Source organism: Leptosomus discolor, chromosome 1 (assembly GCF_034619465.1).
Source record: "Leptosomus discolor isolate bLepDis1 chromosome 1, bLepDis1.hap2, whole genome shotgun sequence".
NCBI classification, from domain to species: Eukaryota; Metazoa; Chordata; class Aves; order Leptosomiformes; family Leptosomidae; genus Leptosomus; species Leptosomus discolor.
Genome location: NC_141391.1, coordinates 75,532,697 through 75,555,807, shown reverse-complemented (window position 1 = coordinate 75,555,807; position 23,111 = coordinate 75,532,697). Strand labels below are relative to the sequence as shown.

General features: G+C 41.6%; 1 protein-coding gene across 1 annotated transcript in view; it reads right to left on the bottom strand.

Annotated features, from left to right (window-relative positions):
• JADE3 (jade family PHD finger 3) overlaps positions 1 to 21,369 on the bottom strand; it is a 33,269-nt gene extending 11,900 nt beyond the window's left edge. Inside the window, exons 1-6 of the mRNA XM_086482220.1 lie at positions 21,315 to 21,369; positions 20,049 to 20,131; positions 8,650 to 8,807; positions 6,566 to 6,756; positions 4,092 to 4,303; positions 1,296 to 1,463 (exon numbers count right to left, since the gene is read on the bottom strand). Of these exons, the coding sequence (XP_086338346.1) occupies positions 1,296 to 1,463; positions 4,092 to 4,303; positions 6,566 to 6,756; positions 8,650 to 8,807; positions 20,049 to 20,131; positions 21,315 to 21,363 (861 nt within the window). The 5' untranslated portion in view covers positions 21,364 to 21,369. The remainder of the gene's footprint in view (positions 1 to 1,295; positions 1,464 to 4,091; positions 4,304 to 6,565; positions 6,757 to 8,649; positions 8,808 to 20,048; positions 20,132 to 21,314) is intronic.
• Between the last annotated feature and the right edge of the window lie 1,742 nt (positions 21,370 to 23,111).

Below are 23,111 nucleotides of genomic sequence, written 5' to 3'. Positions count from 1 at the left end.
GGAGGGCCCCCACGCTGGAGCAGGTGGATGCCCTAAGGAAGCTATGAACCCGTGGGAAGGCTGCACCGGAGCACGCTCCTGGCAGGACCTGTGGACCCGTGGAGAGAGAGAGAGAAGACCACGCCTGAGCGGGTTTGCTGCTAGTGACCCCATGGGGGGACCCAGGCTGGAGCAGTTGGTTCCTGAACGACTGCACCCCATGAAGGAGACCCACACTGGAGCAGTTTGTGAAGAACTGTAGCCCCTAGGAAGGACTCACGCTGGAGAAGTCATGGAAGACTGTCTCCTGCAGAAGGGACACCACATTGGAGCAAGGGAAGCGTGTGAGGAGTCCTCCCTTGAGGAGGAAGGAGCGGCAGAAACAACAAGTGTGATGAACTGACTGCAACCCCCAATCTCCTGTGCCACTTGGGGGAAGAAAAATTTGGAATAAAGTTAAGCCCAGTAAAGAAGGGAGGGGTGGGGGGAAGGTCTTCTAAGATTTGTTTTTATTTCTCATTACTCCTCTCTGAGTTGATTGGTAATAAATTACACTCTTTCCCAAGTCGAGTCTGTTTTGCCCGTGACGGTAAATGCTGAGCGATCTCCTTGTCCTTATCTCGACCCACAAGCCTGTTGTTATGTTTTTCTCTCCCCTGTCCAATTGAGGAGGGGGAGGGATAGAGAGGCTTTGGTGGGCACCTGGCACCCATGCGATGCTAAACTTGATTCAAAATAGAGGAAGACGTATAAAGCTTCATTATTAAACTCTCCATACATCAAAAAAGCCTTTACTTATAAAATATGACATAAAAGATAAAAAGCCTCATCTCCCCCCCATTCAGAAAAACTGTAGTTTAAAAACCCCTTAACTACAAATCTTAGAGTCCATCCTATGCAAATAATGCAATGGGGGCTGTCTTTTTTTTAATTAAAAAAAAGTGGATGTATGCATGCAAATTATACACCTACCTGAGCACACAAATTCGTCAGAAAATAAGAGACAATGAAGCTGCAGTTGTACAGTGAACACTAGCTTACATCAGTAACCCTTTCCAGCAGGTCACTCAGATACCATGACACCAAGAAGTGACTGCTGAGCAAACGGAGGGGACAAAATGATTAATTAATGGAACATAAGCTGGACTCTCTCCCAGTCCTCACAGACTGTGCAGACTCATCAGAATAAAGTCCGGTATTAAGCCAGACAGATACCTTAAATCATGAGAACATAAAAAGGCAGAGGAGGGAGCAAGAAGGAGGAGGACAGAGAGGAGTCTACAATACAGAAGAAAAAGGCAGAAATTAAGTTTTACCTCTGGAATCCAGAGAGCACAGCTCACATGTGCCCACTTGGTCCCTGTCCTGGTAGCTTTCATGGCACCTCCTCTTTTGGGACACAGGAGGCACTGAGGATGTATTCCCAGGACGCAGGTGCGACACAGCCAGCTCCCTTCGGGTACTTTTAAGATTCCATAGCATGCCTTGGAGAAAAACAGTTATGGAGATCAATGCACTCATATGATTTCACACACAAGCATTAACACTCATATGGACCAAAGCTTTCAAACACTAAAGGCATGGTTTGGCCTTTATTTAATCCTTCTCTAATTTCTTTATCTTGAAACGAGTCAAGTCATCAAAAAGATAAGCAGCCACTGCAGCAAAGTCTTTTTATGCTGGTTTCTTTTTGAAATGTGCACTGGCGTTATTTGTTTATAGTGTAAAACATACCCACTGTGACTGCACACCACCACTGGTGTTAAGAATCTTCATCTTTCCTTTTAGCGACTTCTAAATTTCTGAAGCAAAAACTGTAGACATCTCTTTAAATTAGCTTCTGCATCTAATCCTTTTTAAATTTACAGTTTCCTACCACTAATAACTGTACACTCTAATATAATCCTATTTAGACATGAAGGGATGTAAGCTGTTTGACTGAAGACCATTTCCTGCAACATTAAATGACTTTTGTGGTTACAGTTCTGTGGATTGTTTGTTACTTCAAATATTCATAAGATACTGTGACAAAAATTACGGCACATACTGAAATTATGAGGTGCTGGGTTTTGTGCCAATTTCCTGAGTATTTCACTTAACCTCTCAGAAAATAAGAAATTTCTTAATTTTTACTAGGTTTGAGAATTAAAAACAAAAAAGAAAAAGAAAAGAAAAAAGTCAGTCTGCTTTCTGATTCGAATTCGTAGCAGTTCTTAATGGCTAACTACACGTGTATCTAGATATATCCTGCTGTACACACACGCTTATTAAAGCTGAGTGTATCTGAAACCATTGGCTGCCACCAAGGTCTTAATTCCATTCAACTGCTCCAAATAAAAGCTTTATCAAAAAGGGTGGCTTTCAGAGGAAATTCCACCATCCCTAACGCTGTCTCTGGAACAGTAATACTGAAAGCCTCAACAGAACAGAATCATAAGCTCTAACAAATCTTTCAGATTCAAATCTACTATAAAATTCCCAGACTTGCCTTCTCAGGCTTCTGATTGCAGGATCTCAGTATTTAATATGAAGTGATATCATAAAACATTGCACATTTATGTCACGTCTCTAAAGATGGGGACTTTCCTGAATTAAATCCTGCATTATGGAAACGCCAAGACTAAACACTATTTTGATGTGACAACTGTTGTAAAAACCCAACAGGGGGAGCTGTAATCTAAATTTTACAAGTGATTTTTTTTTTCTCTTATGTAGCACATTCCCGCCAGCTTTCTTTCTATTACTGATCCAGAAAAGGCATTACACCTAAGATCACATTTAGGAGGTTGGAAATGGACTGAAACTATTTTCTAATTTAATCCAACTAATGAGTGAAGGAGGCCTAGGCTACTAAACCAGTAATTTCAGGATGTGTTTGAGCTGGCTCGAGAGGGCACCGTGAAGGACAAAATCTCTCGCACGCCTCCTCACTCCCCACCTCCAAACTATGTGATGACAAACAGACCTGAGGCTACATGGCCATCCAGGGCTGATCCAGATTAAAAACGGAATGATATTGTTGTTGTTGGGATTAGGCCTAGCCCAGACAAGCTCCCCAGTTTGTTTCAGGCAGGTCCAGCATGGGGAAGGATCAGAAGGAAGGAGGCAGCAGGCCATCAGCTCAAGCTCAGCTGTCGGCAGGCGAACGCGAGCCTCTGACCACAAATTCATCGTTACTTTTGGACAGGCACAAGCAGGGGCTGAAGCAGGCAGCCCAGCTGCCGGCTGTATTCCTGTCACCGGCCACGTTACTGGCACTCAGGCTCATGTGGCTGCTTCACCCAGTGAATCAGATCAGGAAAGCGGCCGGGCTGGAAGCCAGCCCACTGCGAGCAGGGAGATGACAAGTCCTTTTTCAGCCAGATATGTATTCTCAGTATTACTTGCAGTCAGTTCAAAAATACATCTTTCTTAAAAAAACTTTCTTAGTCTCTTTTCAACTTTTAGCAAAAATCCTTTCCAGAACAGGGCGCACAGAACCCACGGGATTCATATCCCCTTTTTTGATTATAAGGATACTACCTCTGCCTGACTACGCTAAGCTCAGTCAGTATAAGGTTTTGGCTACATCTGAAATGCTATAAAACTGAGCAACATTCAGACTGAGAGCACAGTTATTGCAGGTGCTTATGCCTTCTAAAGAAGACCAGTCTGTTAAAGTGCCTACGTGTAGTTTCAGATGACTAAATTGGGACAGTCCGTGTCTGGCCAATTAACCAGTCAGTCACGGAGGAAAAAACCCAGCTCTGACAGAAATGATCTTTAGATCCTTCACAAATAGGCAAGCCAGCATTTCCTGCCCTGTTTATCTTCAAAAGCAGCTTTAATAATAGGGGGAAAAGTGTTTACAATCACAGAGGAAGTACTTGCAAGTCCCAAGAACACACCTTGTGTTCCTATTAGGCTGTAGATGTCCACATATTTACCATGCTAGGCCACTTAATCTACTCTAACTGTCAGGGTACAAAAAATCAACCTAGTATTGCACCACCCTTCATACCTAGAAAAATCACAAAAGCCCTCCAATTAACATTTAATACCTGTTCAAATTCCACACTTGCCAAGGTAAACTAAGACCACAGGACAGTGTCAACATTTCTGCAGGCACTAACCTGATGGACGCAGATATTACACTTGTCACAAAATACCATGTCATTCCCATCTTCACTGTCAGGGGACCGGCACACGTCACAGATGACATCTTCATCATATTCAATACCCAACCCTTCTTCAGTCTCAATAGCGTGATTCATGTTCTCATGACAGTGCCGTTCCAGCACTTCAATTGTCTTTTCCATTGTGTTTTCATCCAAGGGCCCGCATCCTGCAAAACAGAATAGGGAAGGGTAATTAGAGGACAGTCAGGTGCTTCTGACCCAGTCCAAGATGCAGGAAGAGAAAAGGGCAACTTCTAGCAACTAAAGCAGTGGACACAATGTCTCTCCCATCATGCATCATACTAAAAATAAAAAATAAAATGAAAATAGAAAACCATTTTTACTCACTGGCTACTGGTAGCATTACCTTATAAATACAAGCAGAACTACCACTGGAGCAAAAGTTTAAGTTGTACATAAAACACAAGACTGCACCTCGAACAAAACACTACAGCATGACAGACAGACAGACAGCAGTTGCTGTAACTGCAAGCTGCTCCCATTCAACCCTTCCTCCACCTCCATCCCTTTAAGAAACACTAATGACATCCGAAATCACACATAATGTTCTTTCAAAACTACACACTATGTTTTTCTGAAGACTGACTCCCTAGGAAATAAAACTTATCAACAATACTTTGGACCTTATAAAGATACAGAAGTTGCCACCACCCAGTATACTACTTGAGTGATCAGCACGATGGTTATGAAAACGCTTTTATTGTTTTGTTGCATATTTTTTAAATAAAATAGTAGATAACTATAATGTTGGCAATCCCTCTGTTTACCTGAACACTACACATGCTATACACACTTACCATCAAGCTAACTTAGCTCAAGCAGAACCAGGTGAAAAGGATTTGCTATGAGACTGGTTCTCAGCTTGCTGCTTAAGGACATGCGCTGCATAAGCAAGCCTACAATGTCCACAGCTACAAGAAATCTCCAAACTGCATCCTCTCAAAATCCTCAGTCAAAAATGATGCTGCTGCCCATAGTTCACTATTGACTCAGACCTTCGAAGGCTGGGATATTCACCTAACGTTAGTATCTGAGCCTAACGTTTTAACTGCTGGACTACGCACAAGAATGAGGCTATCAATTTTGATCCCTTGTTGCAAACCATAAACAGGGAGATGGAAAAGATAAATGTCTGCTGATACAAAGTGCCTTCTGCTGCCTCTTTGATGCCTGGATATTTTCTCACTCCTCAAATTAAGACAATGACAAAATCATTCAGGTGGAAAGAGACCTTCAGAGGGCTCCAGCCCAGTCCCTGCCTCCAAGCAGAGTCAACAGTGAATCCAGACAAGATTGTTGCTCAAGAGATACGTCTAGTCAGATCTTGAAAATCTCAATGGATGGAGATCTGCCCCCAGAAAAGCTAATAGCTTTTGCTAACAATATCTCTGTATGCCTGGGAAGCTTGTGCTTGCTTCTACCTCTTACACAGATCCTTTGGCACTGCAGCTCAGTCATGAGTTCCCTCCTTCACCAAGCCTGACACCTCTACTTGTTTTCCTGAATGTCTGGATGGATCTTTCCTCTGCTTGGAAGAGACTGTCCTTAAAGTCTTCAACGGTTCCACTCTTCAGAGCTGCCTCCCAGATCCCACCTACCAGTTAGAAACCCGCTCCCCTGAAGTCCAGGACCAGAAGGACACTTCCTTTCCTCACTCCCCTCAGGATCTCAGTCACCGCTATTTCATAGCTACTACAGCCAATGCCGCCACCCATTATCGCATCCCTACAGATTCTTCCTTGTTTGTGAGCAGCAAATTCAGGAGATAGCAAGTATCTCCCCCTTTTGCCCACCTGTCCTTCCTAAAGGACCTGCAATCACCCATGGAAGAACGCCAGCCACACAGGCTATTCCACCACAACTCAGTTATTCCAGTGATAATTCCAAGATTATTTTCCATAGCTCGCTCCCCTTCATAGCCCCCTGTACCCACAACTGGCATGGAAAAAAGAAAGTTTACTTAGCGGATTTTAAATGGGCTAACATGTGCAAAACTTAATTACTCTATTAAGAACCCAGCGTGCAAGCTCCTCAGAACTCTGAATTTGTAGCAATAATATGTTCAAGTTTAAGAAATGGAAACATCTGCTTTTCCTACATAAAATTTTTAACTTTCAAAGTCCTAAAATTAATTCCACCTGGTGTGGGCTTTTTCTCTCCTGCCTCAGTCTGCAGAAGTTGCACATGATTTTGAATGTGAAGAAGTTTTTAGGCACAACAAGTAAAACACAAAACATTAACAGATCAAACAAGTCATTATTCCAAGCATTTTTACCTCCGTTTTTTCTTAGCCTTTCCATTCAATTCTCATTCAGCAATCTTTAAGAGATCTCACACAGCAGACTACAACTCAAACAGCAGAAATTAACTGCTGCTTATGAAATGTTTAGAATGTGTTGTGAAATTACCCATTTCTGTAAGCTCTTCATTTAGCTCCTGAAGCCAAAAAATGTCCATGTCATCCAAGTCATAGCGACACACAGATTCTGCTAATTCCAAAATGTTGATGTAACCTGGTTCTGTGGGCTCTTGGCTGGAACAGTGGATGTATTTCCTGGGTCGTGTATACAGTACTTCTTTCACCTTTTCTGCTACAACCCTAGAGTGAAAGTAAAAAAAGAAATAGAGTTACAGCTTTTTAAGACCCTTGCTTGAAAGACACAAAATATTTGCTGTAAGCGTGAAGAAACCTAGTGTTTCACAGATTTTAAACTAGCCAGTAAGTGTAACCAGGCTAGGGAGACAGGATTCTGTAAATGTCATTTCTTCACACAAAATGTGCTAAGTTTTGCTACGTATGCAGAATTTGGTTTAAAATGTAAGACTGTGCATATGATTTTCAATTTAACAAATGCTACTAGTGCGATGATGCAAGTGTTTTTGAAACCCATAGAAAGTATTATGCACAAAATCCCCTACAATCTTTGTTCTATATTCTTCTTAAAATGATAGAAGGTTATCTTGCCATCTGATTTCTTGAAAATACCAGCTTTTTCACAAAAGCTTAATTTATTCTACTGGGGGGAGGGGAGGGACACACACGGGACACGACACACACGACAAGAAATGCTTGCTCTTCATTTGTGATAAACAGTCTACCCTTTTTTTGTAAATTATGCTTTATCCACATTACAAATGTATTATTTTGTTATGCAAGAACCACTCTGATGCCAAGCAAAAATGTAAAGGGGAAAAAACAGCTAAAAATCATCCAGGAAGCAAGGGAGAAAAATACTGATGTTTTCAATGTTTCAATTATTTTAAGAGATAAAATTCAGCATTTGATTCATAAACTAGCCTATGGGAATGGAAAGACTGACCTTAGTTAGATAAAGTCAATCTTTCTCTGAATTCAAAGCAAGAGGCCCTGCATGTGAAAGGAAGCCAGGGAGATACTGAATGGAACGGTGCCATGCGTGAGCAGCTCTGCAAGCTTTCTGGAGCTAACCCTCCACAGGACAAGGAGAAAAGAAAAGCTGTGGGAAATGAGGCAAGAGGAGTAAAGAAGGAGCAGGCAGCAGTCAAGCAGCATCCCACGTAATTCTTACTGGACAATGTGGGTTGTCAATGTTAGCACAAACAATGTACTTCTGCCATTCTCCCTCCCCCTTCACCTTGCTCATTTTTTCCTCTCATTCCCTTGTGAGCTTTTCTTTTCCAGTGAAATCTATAGCAATTTTTTCCTCTAATGTAATACTGCTGGTATGAGATGCAATATATTTATTTTTAATAACCTGGTACTGACAATAACCCCAGTGGAAATTAAATTATGCTGGCATCAGCACTTTCACTGGACAATTCATTTATCTTCGTCTCAAAGACCACACTGGCAATAACATTTCTATGTTGAAACACACACTGTTTCCACCAGGAAGGGTTGCAGGACTACAGTGTTATGTTTTCCTAGTCTAAGCACAGTGTGAGAGAACAAAAGGTTATTTATCTGTCTCCTGAAACCGAGATCACTGAACTTAGATAATGTTAAACAGCTATTTGTGGTTAAAGAAGGCAGAAAGGGCTAAAGCTTTGGCAACAATAACCAAAATTAAATTATATGAACAAGTGAGTAACTTTATCAGGTATCAGTAACTACTGCATCCCTACCGCTCTGTATCATCATGCTTTATAGGTAAGCCTTTCAAGTAACATGTCTTCGGTTTATTTTTAATTTATTAAACTCACCATACTCAAATGAGAAAACAGTTTTTAATCCATAGCACTCTGTGACTCAGGAAAAAAGATCCTCTTTTTAAACTCACAATGTAGATACTATAACATCGCACAGACAGAACCAGATCTGGACTGAAGCACCACAGAAACGTTTTCCAAATTGGTATTTGTTTGGTTTAAGAACATGTCTGAAGGCTGCTTCATTGGAGGTTTAAATATAACAACACAGAAAAGCTGACTGCATTTCAACAACCTGTTTTTGAGAGACCATCTTCTCTAAGCTGACGTTTTGTGCACGCCATCTGCATCTGATTGCCATTACCTGAGAGAAGGCTGTGGAATAGTTTCTGGACTGGCTGGAACTTGAACCCCTTTCTCCCATTCTTGTTTCCACGTGTCCGCAAAGATATAATATTCATCAGGGTTGACATGGTGAGAATCTGGTAGCTTCATGGCACTAATGAGATCCTTGCGGAACACCTGCAAGGAACACCAGGGAAAAGAGTGGCTTGAGAAAGAGTGTTGCGCTAAAGGAAGCGGTAGGTATTTTTCTTAATCTACACTCAAACAACGCATACACCTTGGTAATTTTTTTTTTAAAGAGTACCAACACACAAACCAGTCAAACCTAGATTATGAACTCTCTGTTTATCGGGTGCTGTATGACAAGAAATTTACGCTAACTCAAAACCACGCTGCCGCCCAAAGGCTAATTGATCAGAAGGAAGAACGCTGTTACAGGTGACCAGGGAGAGGGCAAGAGAGGCCTGCATCTGATTGAAGACTCCTCACCTCATCCCTTTCAAACAGCTCATTTTACTTGCCGGCCTGTAGGCTTTACCCCACCTTAGATACAAGGTAGCATATCCTTTTCTTTCACTCAGTTTAGCTACTTTAAACTGTCACATTCATCATGGGCTACGAACAGTTGCCATGACGAAATTGATGTATAGGCACTTGTTGGTTTATTAAAACCACTTCAAGTTTTACTGGTCGGGATCTCTGGGATCAAAGACGAACAGCTGCCTTTGCTGAAACGCGAGACCCGTGTTGCTCTGTGCCTGAACCCCAGCAATGCAGGCACGGCGACGCAATCCAGCCTCAGCATCCTTCAGCAAACCTATACGTGAAACGCGCCATCACGGAACAAAGCCAACCCATCCCTGACAAACCTCCAGTCACAACACTGACCTCTTGGCTCAACAGGATCAAGTTTTTACGAGCATGCAAACATGATTATCAGTCATCTCAAAGCTGGCTTAATGTCGATGTCTGTCAAACACACGTGCACACAATTTAAATAAAGGGCATATGCACCCTTTGTGGGTTTTTTTTCCTCCACTGCCACACTGCACCAGTTTAACACTCATAAAAGCAAAACAGCGACTGTGGCTTGGTGTTAGGGAGACATCACAACTAATTAACTGTATTATCATAACGAGAAATCAAATCCTCAAAGAGCAATAAAATGAAACGGAAAATATCCCTGCAATAAGCTGTGGCAGGTTGAACTCTCCTCTTACAAATTCAGTTTTATAGCCAGAAGAGTAATAAAATATCTGAGAGCCAAGTATCTTCATGTACCCTTTTCAATTTGACAGCACCAGACCGGTTATGCCTACTGCAAAAATTCTCAGCTGTTCTTGGAAATCATCAAGTAAACCTTATTAAAAAAGGCTCTGCGCTAAAAGCAGGTATTGAAATAGGCTGCTAGTGACCTGGAACATTGGTGTTGCTTCATTATGAACTACAGCCACATCTCATGTGGGCTGCCGGGAGAGCAAGCTGACTGAGGGAAGTCAAAACCACAGACTCAAGGTTGCTACTGATGTGTTATTTGCTTTGGTTCAGACCAGCCTGTTCACTGTTGTCTTCTGTGCAAAACTCCTCAGGTACCTAACAGGCCTGTACTAAAACCTGAATGACAAGAGTGAAAGCATTAAGACTGCAACTTCCATTTTTTCCAAGCACTATGTGTACACAACAAAAATAAAATGTAAAATTATTTATGCCACTCAAAAGGCATTTTCATTTTCTGTGTTACAGGTACAGAACCAGAATTATGAGAAACACTAACATGGCACAAATCCAAAGAACTCCAGAAGGAAAAAATAATCCAATAAACAAGAAATGCAATGACTGGTTTAATTACCAGAAAAGATATTCCTCAAACCTTATCTGGCGTAAGTGCCTTACAAACTACCTTTTAAGCCACTGACAGAACATAGAAGTAGAGTGCTTCATATCAAGCCCACTATTTTTTAAACACTAGATGAAAAATGCTATTAAAGGCATCAGTATTCTAACTACATTGCTTAGCAGCAAATTCATCTTCTGATCATCCATTATGTATGTGAACTGTATCATCTCTATTTTTAGAGCACAAATCCCCTGAAGCATGGACTTTCTTGTTGTTTTTCTGACTGTTGTACAGTACTGACCACACCATCACCACACCACAATATTAAGTTATCTGCTAAAATTTACAATAGAGGTACCACTGAAGGTCAAAGATTTAACCAATATAAACATAACTGTTGAAACCTTCAGGAACCCCAAAACTCAACCAAGACTTCCTAAGAATTGCCTATTCATACTTGTGGTAACAGTGCAATTGAGTATTTTCTGCAGACGCTTGGAATCATGACAACCTCTAGCTCTCATCATCCTTCATTTCTTCACGTGTGGCCAAGCAGGGTTTTCCAACAGTAAAATACTCTCAGAGGACAACGTATGAGAACACTCATTCTTTATTTCCTTTGTTGTGAAACATCCAGGGGACCCAAAGAGAGTTTTCTGACAAATCAAGCAAATTTTACTTCAGCAGTCAGCCTCAAGGCTATGAACAAAGCCAACTCAACAAAGAGCAGACACACGCCTTCAGGATTTAGATAGCCAGCCTTTCCTCGTGTCTGCTTCTTTTTGGACACTTACTTGAGAAACAATGCAGCTCCTTTATTAACTGTGTCCATAAAGCAACAGCTGGTCCACTCCACAGCACATACTCTCCTCTTGGCAAGGACCACCTTCACTTCCACATTCAGCCTATGAAGTGCACTGGTCATCTTTCAGTCACCCAAAAGCAATTCTATTTCTTACCATACATAGAACACAACCCTTCAGCTTTATTTTAGTATCATCTGTAATATCATACACATTGAGAAGACGTGAAAAATGAGCATGCCAGGTCTAGGCTAAGAAGGCATTCCCATCTGGACACAGTACTCCTCAAGAGTGGACTCGGCTAACGCTGCGTGTCTTTACCACGACAGAGAAGGGCCTTGCAGAGCTGACCTACATCCAACTGCAGGTAGCAGCACCAGGACCCTACACACAGAAACGGGACACTCCCCACCGCTGTAAGCATTTGCAGAAGTTACGGTGTGACAGTGGGATTCTTTTTAAAAAATATTTTTAGCAATTGAAAGGATGAAAGAAGATATGAGTTTTAGCCCTGCTTACCACGCAAGACTGCTTGGTCTGAACTTGCCATTTCATTTTGCTGCCAGGAATTTTTACTTTCAGCTGAAAACAGTGCAGCACTTCGAGTGAATGACATCAATGAAAAATATGTTTGCTTATGTCATCATTATCATCGTAATAATCCTAATAATTTTGTTGAGAAACCCTAATAATTATTTCATGCTTTAGAGCTGGAGCTCAAATCTAGAAGAAGAGACCTTGTTCGTTGGTCAAGATTAGCTTTTTGCTCTGCAGTGAAAGTCTGCCTGGATTTGCTGAGGCAATGAGAACTTCCTAGTTACCTCTGCAGAGATGCACTGCAGTCTCTGAAGCCTTAAAAAGCTAAATTCTACAAAAATTCTCGAGAAGTAAGGATGCTCTGTTGCCCCACGGCACTAACACACCAAGCAACAACGGAATAGTGGAGCTGTGGAAGGAAAGATACGGTTCATATGTTTTATTTGTTTTTCAGATTTCTGAGTCCTGCTTGGAAATTATGCCAGAAGAGTACACACAAGGAAAATTAACTACTTAGAATCCGTTTATAAATGCTTCACCAAAAGCTGTCTGTGACTTCAACCCAAACTCCTTCTGGAAGCACTCTATGAAAATTCAATATATAATCTTCCTCACAGGACCCTCCTGTGCTTACTCCGTGAATAAACCAAGCCTGTGAAACAAAGAACACTACCTTTGTGTGAAGTATCCTTATCCACTCAAGGTATCAGGGAGGATACAGATAATGCTATAGAGAATTACAGTAAAACATTAGCATTGAAGACAGAGAATGGGTCTTGAGAATACAACAGCCTTCTACAAACCTCATCTTCGCTGAACATTTCAAACATTAGATCTGCACAGACTGTCAGGCACCTTTTGTTCATGACCATTGCAAACTTAAACCACATTTAAAAAAAAAAGAAAAAAGAAAAAAGAAAGAAGAAATAGCTTTTCCAATACCCCTCTGCAAGATACTACTGAAGCTGACTGATGCAATTGCTCATTCACCTTGTCTTGCCCAAATGCATGTGTGAGGGAAAACAAATGGATTGTGTCACCTCTTAAAAATGGAAAGAAAATGCATGTTTCTTCTTGTGACACTTTCTGAGCTTTTGGGTACTTTGATCACCTGCTTACAAACCCCCAACAAGGGTAAGCCGCTGTCACAGGTGCCGAGGCCACGACTGGGAACTGCACCTCGAAGGTTTAAGTAAATCATAGGTTAGCTGCTCTGTTGTTACAAGCAAAGTGGGATTTCTGCTGGATTGCATCCAATTGCTTCAGTCCTAAGGCTTCCCCTGCACCCAGCAGAGCCCCAAGTGAGTCAGCAACACGCGTTTCGATCCTCGTGCCCACCACCTAGGGAGTCAGAAGACCCACTGCGCCAGAAACACAAGAAACACAATTTTTAAAAGGCAGGAGGGAACTACTGTGTCCCATCCTGTCCCCCTACAAGAGTATAATCCCATACATCTTTTATGGAAAACAGCATGGAACGAGGACCAATATCCTCCAACTAGAACAGCTAGTTTCTCCTGGATTTTTGGTCTCCTTCACAACCCATCTCAAGGGCCAACTTTGAAATTCCAGGTACCAAACATTCAAACTACAGTGGGCACTTTACAGAAAGTGTAAAGTACATTACAAAAGAATTTTTCATCATGTTTGGGGTCAATTAATCTTTTTTTTATTCACATTTGGAAGGATCTAGTAACTTTTTTATTCCCATAAGCATTAAAGCTTACTGTACTATTGTAGCTTTCAAATAGAAAATGCTCAGCAAAATTTAAACATACTTAGAAAGCAGCAGTTTGCACCTAAAATCACCTCATAAATAATAAAACAAAAGCCAAATTGTAATACGACCTATTACAAGTGTAATATAGCCGCATGGTACCTAAGCATAGTTTAATCTTTATACAGATGTTGTTTAATCTTTGTATAGATGTTTCACAGTACACGCAGAAGACTACCCATTTACAGAAGGTGAAGCTCCAAGGACAAAATTTGGTGGGCTCATCCTGGAGAGGTAGAATTTTTCTCGTTAACAAGTTGCAGTCTGGGCGTGAAGTTTCTGAATTAAGACACCTTACTATAGAGGAGTGCGGAGACTCAAGACAGGGTGAGTTTTGTTGTTTGGTTGCAGTAACTTTATGGTAGCAAAGTAAATAAAAGACAGCATAATTTTAAAATGGAAATGAAGCTGCTGTTCCAGGCATGTATACCGACTGAACTGAAAAAACTTAAGATGTTAGAAAAGCTGGGATAGACAGGAATAAGTGTAGCATTAAATTTGTAGTTCTGAAACATCCACAAAATTTGGGCATGCACTGCAGTAAATCCTAGTGTTCAATCCCCTACTCTCTAAAACTATTTTTATGGATTATCCAGGACTCAAGCAAATGAAATATTGTACTTTTCTTTTAAGTAGCCATGAATCTTCCTAGCCTCCTTTACAGGCATGTATAAGAAAAGGCAGGAAATAAGATACTAAATCAACCCTACCTAACATCATGTCTCTGACAGTATCTCATGAGTCAGAAGAATGTGCAAGAACGTGTCAAGTTTCCTTCTGCTTGCTAATGAGACATAAGATTTGGATTTTGGGATTAATCCTAACAATCAATTTTTTAAATGGTATTAATTTATACAGATATTTAGAAAAATCTGTACTCGTTATCATCTGTCCAATTCTTTTTTTAATCTTGTTTAATTCTCAGTCTCAACAACTTCCTGTAGCAGATGAGCTTCACAGTCTAATTACATGATGCATGGAAAGGATAGCCTTTTAATTGCTACAGATTTCCTAAATTTTGGCCACATTCATCTCCCTCCTCCTCTGCCTTTCCTCCCCAATTCCTCCATCAGAAGGACAGGCAGGACTGAAGCTCTAGCTCTGCTGTTTCCAGACCATTCATACTTTACTGTTAGGCCTGTTCACTCACTTCCAAAGGTAAACTAGCTCAGCCTTTTCATAAGCAAGCTTTTCTACGCCCTTACACATTTGCGTTACCTCTTGCTAAAGAGTTCAAATACCCTGAGAGTATCTCAAACAAACAACAACAAAAAAAAAATCATAAAAATAACCAAGGAGATTGCACCTCTGTCTCACGTAAAAAGTTTTTTTTTTTTTTTCAAATCAACTAAGCCACGCAGGCTAAAAAGCAGCTCATTGAAACGCACAAGGCATGTTTGCCAGAGGTCTTGAGAAGCCTGTACAGATGTTCAAGTTAATTCAGAATTTTCTAAAGCAGGCACACAAAGATAAAAGTCTCCTATTCTATTATGCATGGTACATGTAAAGCAATATGATTTAACCACTTTACACATTCATTCACGGAACAAACCAATCCACTTTCAAACTGCAAAAAGAATCCATTTTCTGCCAAGAGTCTAGTCTTACAGGGCGTTTGTCAGGATCAAGACCCACAATTTATGTGGCAGTTAAATGCCACAAAAAAAGTTTCACATACCCAAGTAATGAAAGCAGACCATTTACTTGTAGAAGACAAGCTACGTTTCACATAACACAGCTGTCACTATCAGCAATGAGGGATTAAAAACTACTATTGCTGTGAGATTCAAAACCCTATTTGCAAACAGAGGTAAAATACTGCTATCTTATATGGCAAGGGTTAAAAAAAAGCACAATGCTAACTTAGCTCCTTTACAGTTTCAAGAGGGAGAGAGGACTGAAATATATAAGCTTGAGTGTTATAAAGATCTCTAAGGCTCTTTTGTAATCCCACTAGCCTAAGGGACAAGAAACAGTCAGTCATTTGGGATGGTTCAGCTAATAGGTTTTCCCTGCAAAAAATGATTCCAACTACTCTGCCATCATTTTCTGCTGCAGCTTCCACAGAGACAGGAAACTGCAAAGTACAGGCTTCACGCTGAGCCAGACATCCCAATGCCTCCCACCCTGCTACTCCCACACAGCCTACTGATCAGGCCTGCAAACCCCTCCTGGCTACGCTTAAATCCACAAAGGGCAACACCACGAACGGCATGTAGCCATCATCACCATAAAGGTCTGAAAAACTGTTATGACTTGTACTACTGGTGTGCCTGTAACCTTAACACAATTTATTTATGCAAAGTAAATGCTAAAGCTAATCGGATAGCAGAATTTTTAAGTCACCATTTCAGTGGTTCGTGATAGACTGTAATCCAGAAGGGGAGCACCAAGAAAGAGCCACAGTCTTGCTTCTGAAATTGCGTAGAGAAACACCACAATCTGAAGAAGCATCGTTACAGACTCGCCGCCTTCTCACCTTCTTCTCCAAGGAAGAGAACGGGGTAAGCGGACCCCAGGTCCAACCCAGCAACATCCCTTCTGCATCGACATAAACCCCTGGGGTAAATCAGGCTCTGGGAATCGGCTTTGACATTGGCACTCTAACACTGTACCCCTTTGCCCTGCAGTAACACCAGATGACCTCACTCCACTGATGCCATCCCTACACCCGCCTCGATTCTGAAGCACCTAGGAGAATATTCAAGGCAGAGCAGACCTCAACTGCAGCCACTCGTCATTTTTTTTATAGGTGACCACAGAGGACCATGGGGCACACAGACAAGTCCTGTGAAGCAACTGACAGATACACTAACTTGCTTGTTGGTCACAGTAGCAAAACTGAGCTTTGATTTCAAGAGAGAGAACCCAGGTTCTTGGGTTGGGCTGGAGATGGTTGAGGAAGTGGAAAAAAGCCTATGTGTTCACATGTAATTTAATTGAGAAAGCCAGGCTTACTGGCATCAAAGAAAATTTAATGTATGAAGACCACAAGCAAAAATATTCCCAAAGAGCTATTTACAGCTTTGACCTTTTAGATTTTCTGCATCACTAACTCAAGAAACAGCCTGCTGCCTGGCAAGCAGAGGTGAATGAAAGGAGAGCAATGCCAACTTGTTAGAGAGCGCCCTGGCTAAACGGATGCCGTCAGCCTGAAATTTAAAATTTCCATCGAATAGATATTAAGACAACTATTACCACAAAAACCTTGTGGAATTACAACATGACTTTTAGAGGGGTGTGTGGTGGGGTCTCTTTTCACCCCTTGGTGCATAAATAATCAATTTCAATGCTCCGCTGACAACAGCATTTCATGTAATACACTCTCCAGCATATGCTTTTCAAGCGGTTGGAAGGAGTGCTTGCTTCTAGCAGAAGGAAAGGAAAAACTGGAAGGGTAGCGAAGAGTCTTATGTACAAGCAGTAGAGATCACTACTGTCACCTTACTTTCCATTCCCTTTCCCAGAGGACTTGAATTTTTTTCAGGGTTCTTCTAAATACTGTACTTGGGACAATCCTCCAGAAGAGGACATATTCTAAGGTTTGAGATTTATTCCCCCTCCCTTTTTTTTTTTTTCCAGGAGGGGGATCTTAAATGAAAGACAAGAAAAAGATGCCAGTATTACCAGAAGGATAATGTTATGAAATACACTTTTTAAATTCCAAGTGTATATTCCAGATTTTGTTCTTCAAAGTTTCATATATTCAAGCATTAAAGGGCTCAAGATTTTGTCTCGGAACAGGTAGAAAGCAGCAAAGAAGACCTCAAGAGGAGGAACTGAAAACACTGCTCATTTTAATTCCTAGAAGTTATGTAAACAGAATGCTTGTATGCTATATATACATGCACCACACCTTCATAGTTATTGTTTATAACGTACATACACACATAGAGACAGCATAGAGCAACGTAACAGGTTTGCATGGCAAGGTTTTGGTAGCGGGGGGGCTACAGAGGTGGCTTCTGTGAGAAGCTGCTAGAAGCTTCCCCACGTCCAATGCAGCCAATGCCAGCCGGCTCCAAGATGGATCTGCTGCTGGCCAAGGCCGAGCCCATCAGCGATGGTGACAGCACCTCTGAGATAACATCTTTTAAGAAGGGGAAAAAGTTACTGCACAGCAGCAACTGCAGCTGGAGAGAGGAGTGAGAGCATGTGAGAGAAATAACTCTGCAGACACCAAGGTCAGTGAAGAAGGAGGGGGAGGAGGTGCTCCAGGCGCCAGAGCAGAGATTCCCCTGCAGCCTGTGGTGAAGGTCACAGTGAGGCAGGCTGTCCCCCTGCAGCCCATGGAGGTTAACGGTGGAGCAGATGTCCACCTGCACCCCGTGAAGGGCCCCAAGCCAGAGTAGGTGGACGCCTGAAGACAGCTGTGAACCCATGGGAAGGCTGCACCGGCGCAGGCTCCTGGCAGGACCTGTGGACCCGTGGAGAGAGAGAAGCCCACGCTGGAGCAGTTGGTTCCTGAATGACTGGAGCAGTTTGTGAAGAACTGTAGCCCCTAGGAAGGACTCACGCTGGAGAAGTCATGGAAGACTGTCTCCTGCAGAAGGGACACCACATTGGAGCAGGGGACATGTGTGAGGAGTCCTCCCTTGAGGAGTGCGATAAACTGACCGCAACCCCCGTTCCCCTGCACCGCTCAGGGCGGGGGGAAAGGAGGGAGAGAAATCGAGAATAAAGTTAAGCCTGGGAAGAAGGAAAGGGTGGGGAGAAGGTCTCCTAAGATTTGTTTTTATTTCTCATGACTCCTTTCTGAGTTGACTGGTAATAAATTACACTCTTTCCTAAGTCGAGTGTTTGGCCCGTGACAGTAAGTGCTGAGCGATCTCCCTGTCCTTATCTCGACGCACAAGCCTGTTGTTATGTTTTTCTCTCCCCTGTCCAATTGAGGAGGGGGAGGGATAGAGAGGCTTTGGTGGGCACCTGGCATCCAGGCAGGGTCAAACCACCACAAGCAAAGGCAAAGAAAATAGTAACAGGACAATCCCTAAGTGGAAGAGATAGAAGAAGAAAGCTGGGTGGCTGGGAAGAAAGAAGGGATTGGTAAGGAGCAAGCACTGAGGTGTATCCAAAATGGCAACAAGTCTGGCAACGTATCTGTTTCACTTCCCATTCGCCCAGCTTGGCTAGTAACAAAGCTACTGCCTAGGCAAACATGAGTAACAATTACAAGACCTCAGTAACCACAAGCTGTTTTAAGATTAAAATTCTTATAGAACCATAATCCTCAGACCAACATTTTCAAGGTAAGAAGCACAGTAGGCTTTTCTTTACTTCTTAGTGGCAGTAAATAAAACATCATGTAGCTAGTTCTGGCCAATTTTGCTTTTATTGAAACATTCACACGAGATTCTTTTAGAAATGAATCAGTGAGTCTTCTTCAAATAACTTGTGAGAAAAATTCAGCTTCCAAAGAAAGGACATGTGCTCTAACATTCACCTTGTTCTTACCAAACCAAACTCATCTAGTTAGCAGCATTTATAAAAGAAGCAAAAAGTATGGTTGCTGAATAGCTTTGCGCTGTTTCTACAAGCGCAATCTACATAGTTTATGCAACCTCTCACAGTAGTATCCAAGCAGGTAAAAAGCTGCTGGTATAGTAGACATAATTACTTCTGGGACAGAACTCTTCAGCTTCAAATTCTAGAGAAGCAAAGTGGGTTTTGTCAGTCTTTTCTTCAGCAACCTCAGGCATCAACAGTCATACTAGCATGCTGAAGGACTCATTCGGAGGGAATGTGATAGCAAGTAAGGGGAATTAGCTACAAGGTCTCCAATTTGTGGTTATTACCAGACCTCAGCCCTTAAGAAAGCAAGGATCAGATCTGGAGACAGCAGCCAACAAATCCTCTCCAAAAAGGGTTACCAGTGGAATGGCTGATAGAACGGACTTGAGCACTGGATTGTGCATAAATGCCAATTTATTCAGTTGGTGAATACAGATCCAGTGACAGTGGTGATAGGTGTAGAGGTCCTAACAGGTGGGGATGGCAGTGTAGAAAAGCTTTATTGGAGGTAAAAAGCCAAGAATGAGCAAGTGGCAGAAGATGAGTAAACACAGTTCACGCACATCCAGCCCACTTCAGTGTCCCACTGCTTTACCCTAAAGCAGAAGGAAAGTATCCTTCCCATACACATACACATGAACCACTTCTTTCTGTGGCATGCTCTCAAGTCATAAGACCATCCCAGCTTTTTCAATTTCAAAATGAGACCAAATTTCAGGGGAAGAACTAACTACAAGTTACTGTCTGCAAATGCCATAAGTCATTTTGGGACATCAAACACCAGAGCTCCTATAATACTCACACAGTGGGGAAAACACAGTTTCACAGAGAATTTGACAGGTGACAAAAGGACTCACTGGCACTAGTTCAAAGCTCACGATTTCAAGGCTTAGAAACATGAAAACTACATGACAAAAAGCTACCAGCGACCAATCGTTAACCCTGGTTCTTACCTCAGCAGGTTTCTTTTGTTCATTTGCTGGTGTTTTTGACTTGCTCCTGTATTTAGAACAAGAAGAAAAGGAAGTGGAAGGACCTGTTTAAAAAAAAAAAAAAAAAAAAAAAAAAAAGACCATTATAGCTCATTTCAATTCATTTAATTTTTCAGTAAAACACAAGGCACTCCAATCTCTTGAATTATCATAAATTTTTGACAAGACGTGGGCAAAAAACTCTTAGGCAGTCTGTAGGCTTGATTACAGCTCCTCCTGTTCCACTCGTTCTTTGTAAAACCACAGCACATTGAGTTTATGGGTACACTCTGCTCTGCCCAATACAACGTGAGTAAAAAGAAACAAGCAGGCAGAGCCCTTTCCTTCATTTCCTTTCTAACAAAGTGGAAGGAGGAGCAAAACAGAGGACAGAGTTGGCAAGTGCTAAAAATAACAAACAAAAAAAGCAATGATACCAAAGCATGCTGATGAGAGATGCAAAAAAATCGTAGTGTGACGTCTAGGCGTTTCTGGGCAAAATGTTACTTCAGTACAAGTTACACCGATGACTTGCCATGAATATGACAATGAATCATCATCATGTATAGAGTTATCAGACAGGCACAGGTTTATAAGAAACAAACAAGATTCTGCCATATGGCAGGGGGGGTGTGGATAAAATGGGAAGATGCAACCTTAGGCAGATGTGTGCCAAGGAACGTTTAAAACATAACCATATTAAACTGTGAAACAGGCCAAAGTGGAATGGAACCAGTATAAGACAACATAACAATCAATATACTGGTTATAACTGGTATATTGATTGGTACATTGACTGCTATAATATACTGGTTATACATATCTAACTCTAACAGATCAATGCTCAAATAGCTTGCCACCCTCAGAAATTTTGAGGTTGAGGCTCTGCACAACAAGAGACAACAGGACTCCTTAAAAAAAAAAAAAAAAAAAATAAAACAACAAACAAACCCTGGACAGTAAAATTTCTCTTGAATTTCAGACTACTTTTCCCCCAACTCTGAAAGACATACAAGCTTCTCTTCAAATTCTAAGTAGACTCAAAACTCCCCCCAGGTTCACAGGATCCTTTGCCTCATCTTCCTCCTGTAACAGCATTCAGAACACCAAAGACCACAGAAAGCAAAAAGAAGTCAAGCAAGAAACACTTTTTTTTAATTATAAGAGGTGAAACAGTTTGCCCTTAAACCACAGAAGGAAACCACAAGGGGGTGATAGACCAAAGAAAAACTGGTAGGTATTACTTACTCTCATTGTCTGAACTGTCACTGGTGCTTAGATGCCTGTGGCGTTTCATCCTGACGCATCCTGAAGAGAAAAACAAAGTTGATGGCAACCATTCTACCAGAAAATGACTGGCTGCTGGCTGACGCCAAGCTCTTCGCACTACAGGCAAAGCTTCTCTGAAGAGCTTTCAGACACAGAAATAATCCCAGTTCAGCCACTACGTTTTATTTCTGAAAGCAACTATTAGTCCACGGTATTATTTGTGACGCTGAGCACCCTCAAAACCAGCATGCCTCTGCTGGGCAGAGCTTGCTTTACATTTTGCAGAAAGGAGTGCAGCCCGCCAGCTGAATCCCGGCAGGGCGTGAGCGGCGCTCTGCTCTCCGAGGAGGCTCAACGTCCCATCTGTTCAGCCAGAGGAAGAGTTGCCATGGTGGCAGTCGCTAGCTGAGAGACAGGGTGGAGGCCAGGAAATAAGGTGGATGCACAGCAAGGCAAGGATTAAGGAATAAAACTCACCTTAAAAAAAAAATAAAAAAAATTAAAAAAAAAGGGGGGTGGGAACCCAAAGGCATCCATGCAAAACAAAAGGCACATTCTAAGAAGGGACAATCACAGAAAATGGTGACTGATGCCATTTAATTTAAAACACCTGATCACTGCTTAATTCACAAGAAATGCGGTTTTCAGAAGTTTGAGAAGTGATCAAGGGTGTCACAGAGAAATACTTTCGTGACACTGCACCAGTTCCATTAAAAAAAGGTATTGAGCTTTTTGAAATTGATTTTTCAAGACGTAATGCATACAGAGAATGGGGAAGAAGAAAATTCTGCTACTTAATAAAAGGAGGATCAAAAGAGTGATCAGCCTCATATGCTAAACAAGTGCCAACAGAGATCCATATACATTCTTATAAGTCCTGCAATTCTATAATACTCAATGTTACATTTGTTAAATAAGAACCAATAACAGTTTACAATTAGTAACAGTAAATGAAAATCACCCCCACCTTTTTAATGAATTGAATGAGCAAATCATTAAAGAACTAAAATACGATACTGCAAGAACAGAAAACTTTTTTTTTTTTATCCAGAAGATAGGCTCAAAGTAGGTTACACACTGAAGTATCCTATCCTATCCTAGACAGATTAACCTGAAATGCCTGCAGTATTAGAAGCGCCAGCCTGGACACACCTGAAACTTAAGCAGCTTCATTTCTTAAACAAAACAAAACCACATGCTATTAAAAAGAGCATCACAGCAAAATATCCCCTTTGATAAACCTTCCAGGTTAGTTACCGTACAACGGGTCTTGAGATTATTGAAAGACCATAGGATAACTAAGGTTTCAGATAAGAGAAGCCTGCCCAAAGGCTTTGAAGGGATTGCAATTGAATTGTTTGCAGCGTAATTGTTTAGTGGAAATTTTCAGTGGAAATTTTCAGCAGCCTTTATATTACTGAAACTAAATGCAATTATCACTCAAAGTTTAAAAAAATCCTTTTGACCTATCTGTTATAAAAAGACATTGCCTACACTCCTGGAAGCTCACTGAGGAAACGATGCGTGCAGTTTTCAAGCACATAGACACAGAACTTCTGAGTCAGGTATCTGACCCAGGGGGAGGACAGATGGACACAGCGGTCAACAGGATGGGACATCAAAAGGCGTCATTTGTATCACTTTAAGCAAGCTATGAACTCTCCTTACATAATAACTAATTTCACATTAATTCACTTCTCACAGCTCAAGCAGGCTGGGGGAGGCAAGTCAGCCATGCTGTATACAAAGACCAGTGTCCATCTGAAGAGCCACATC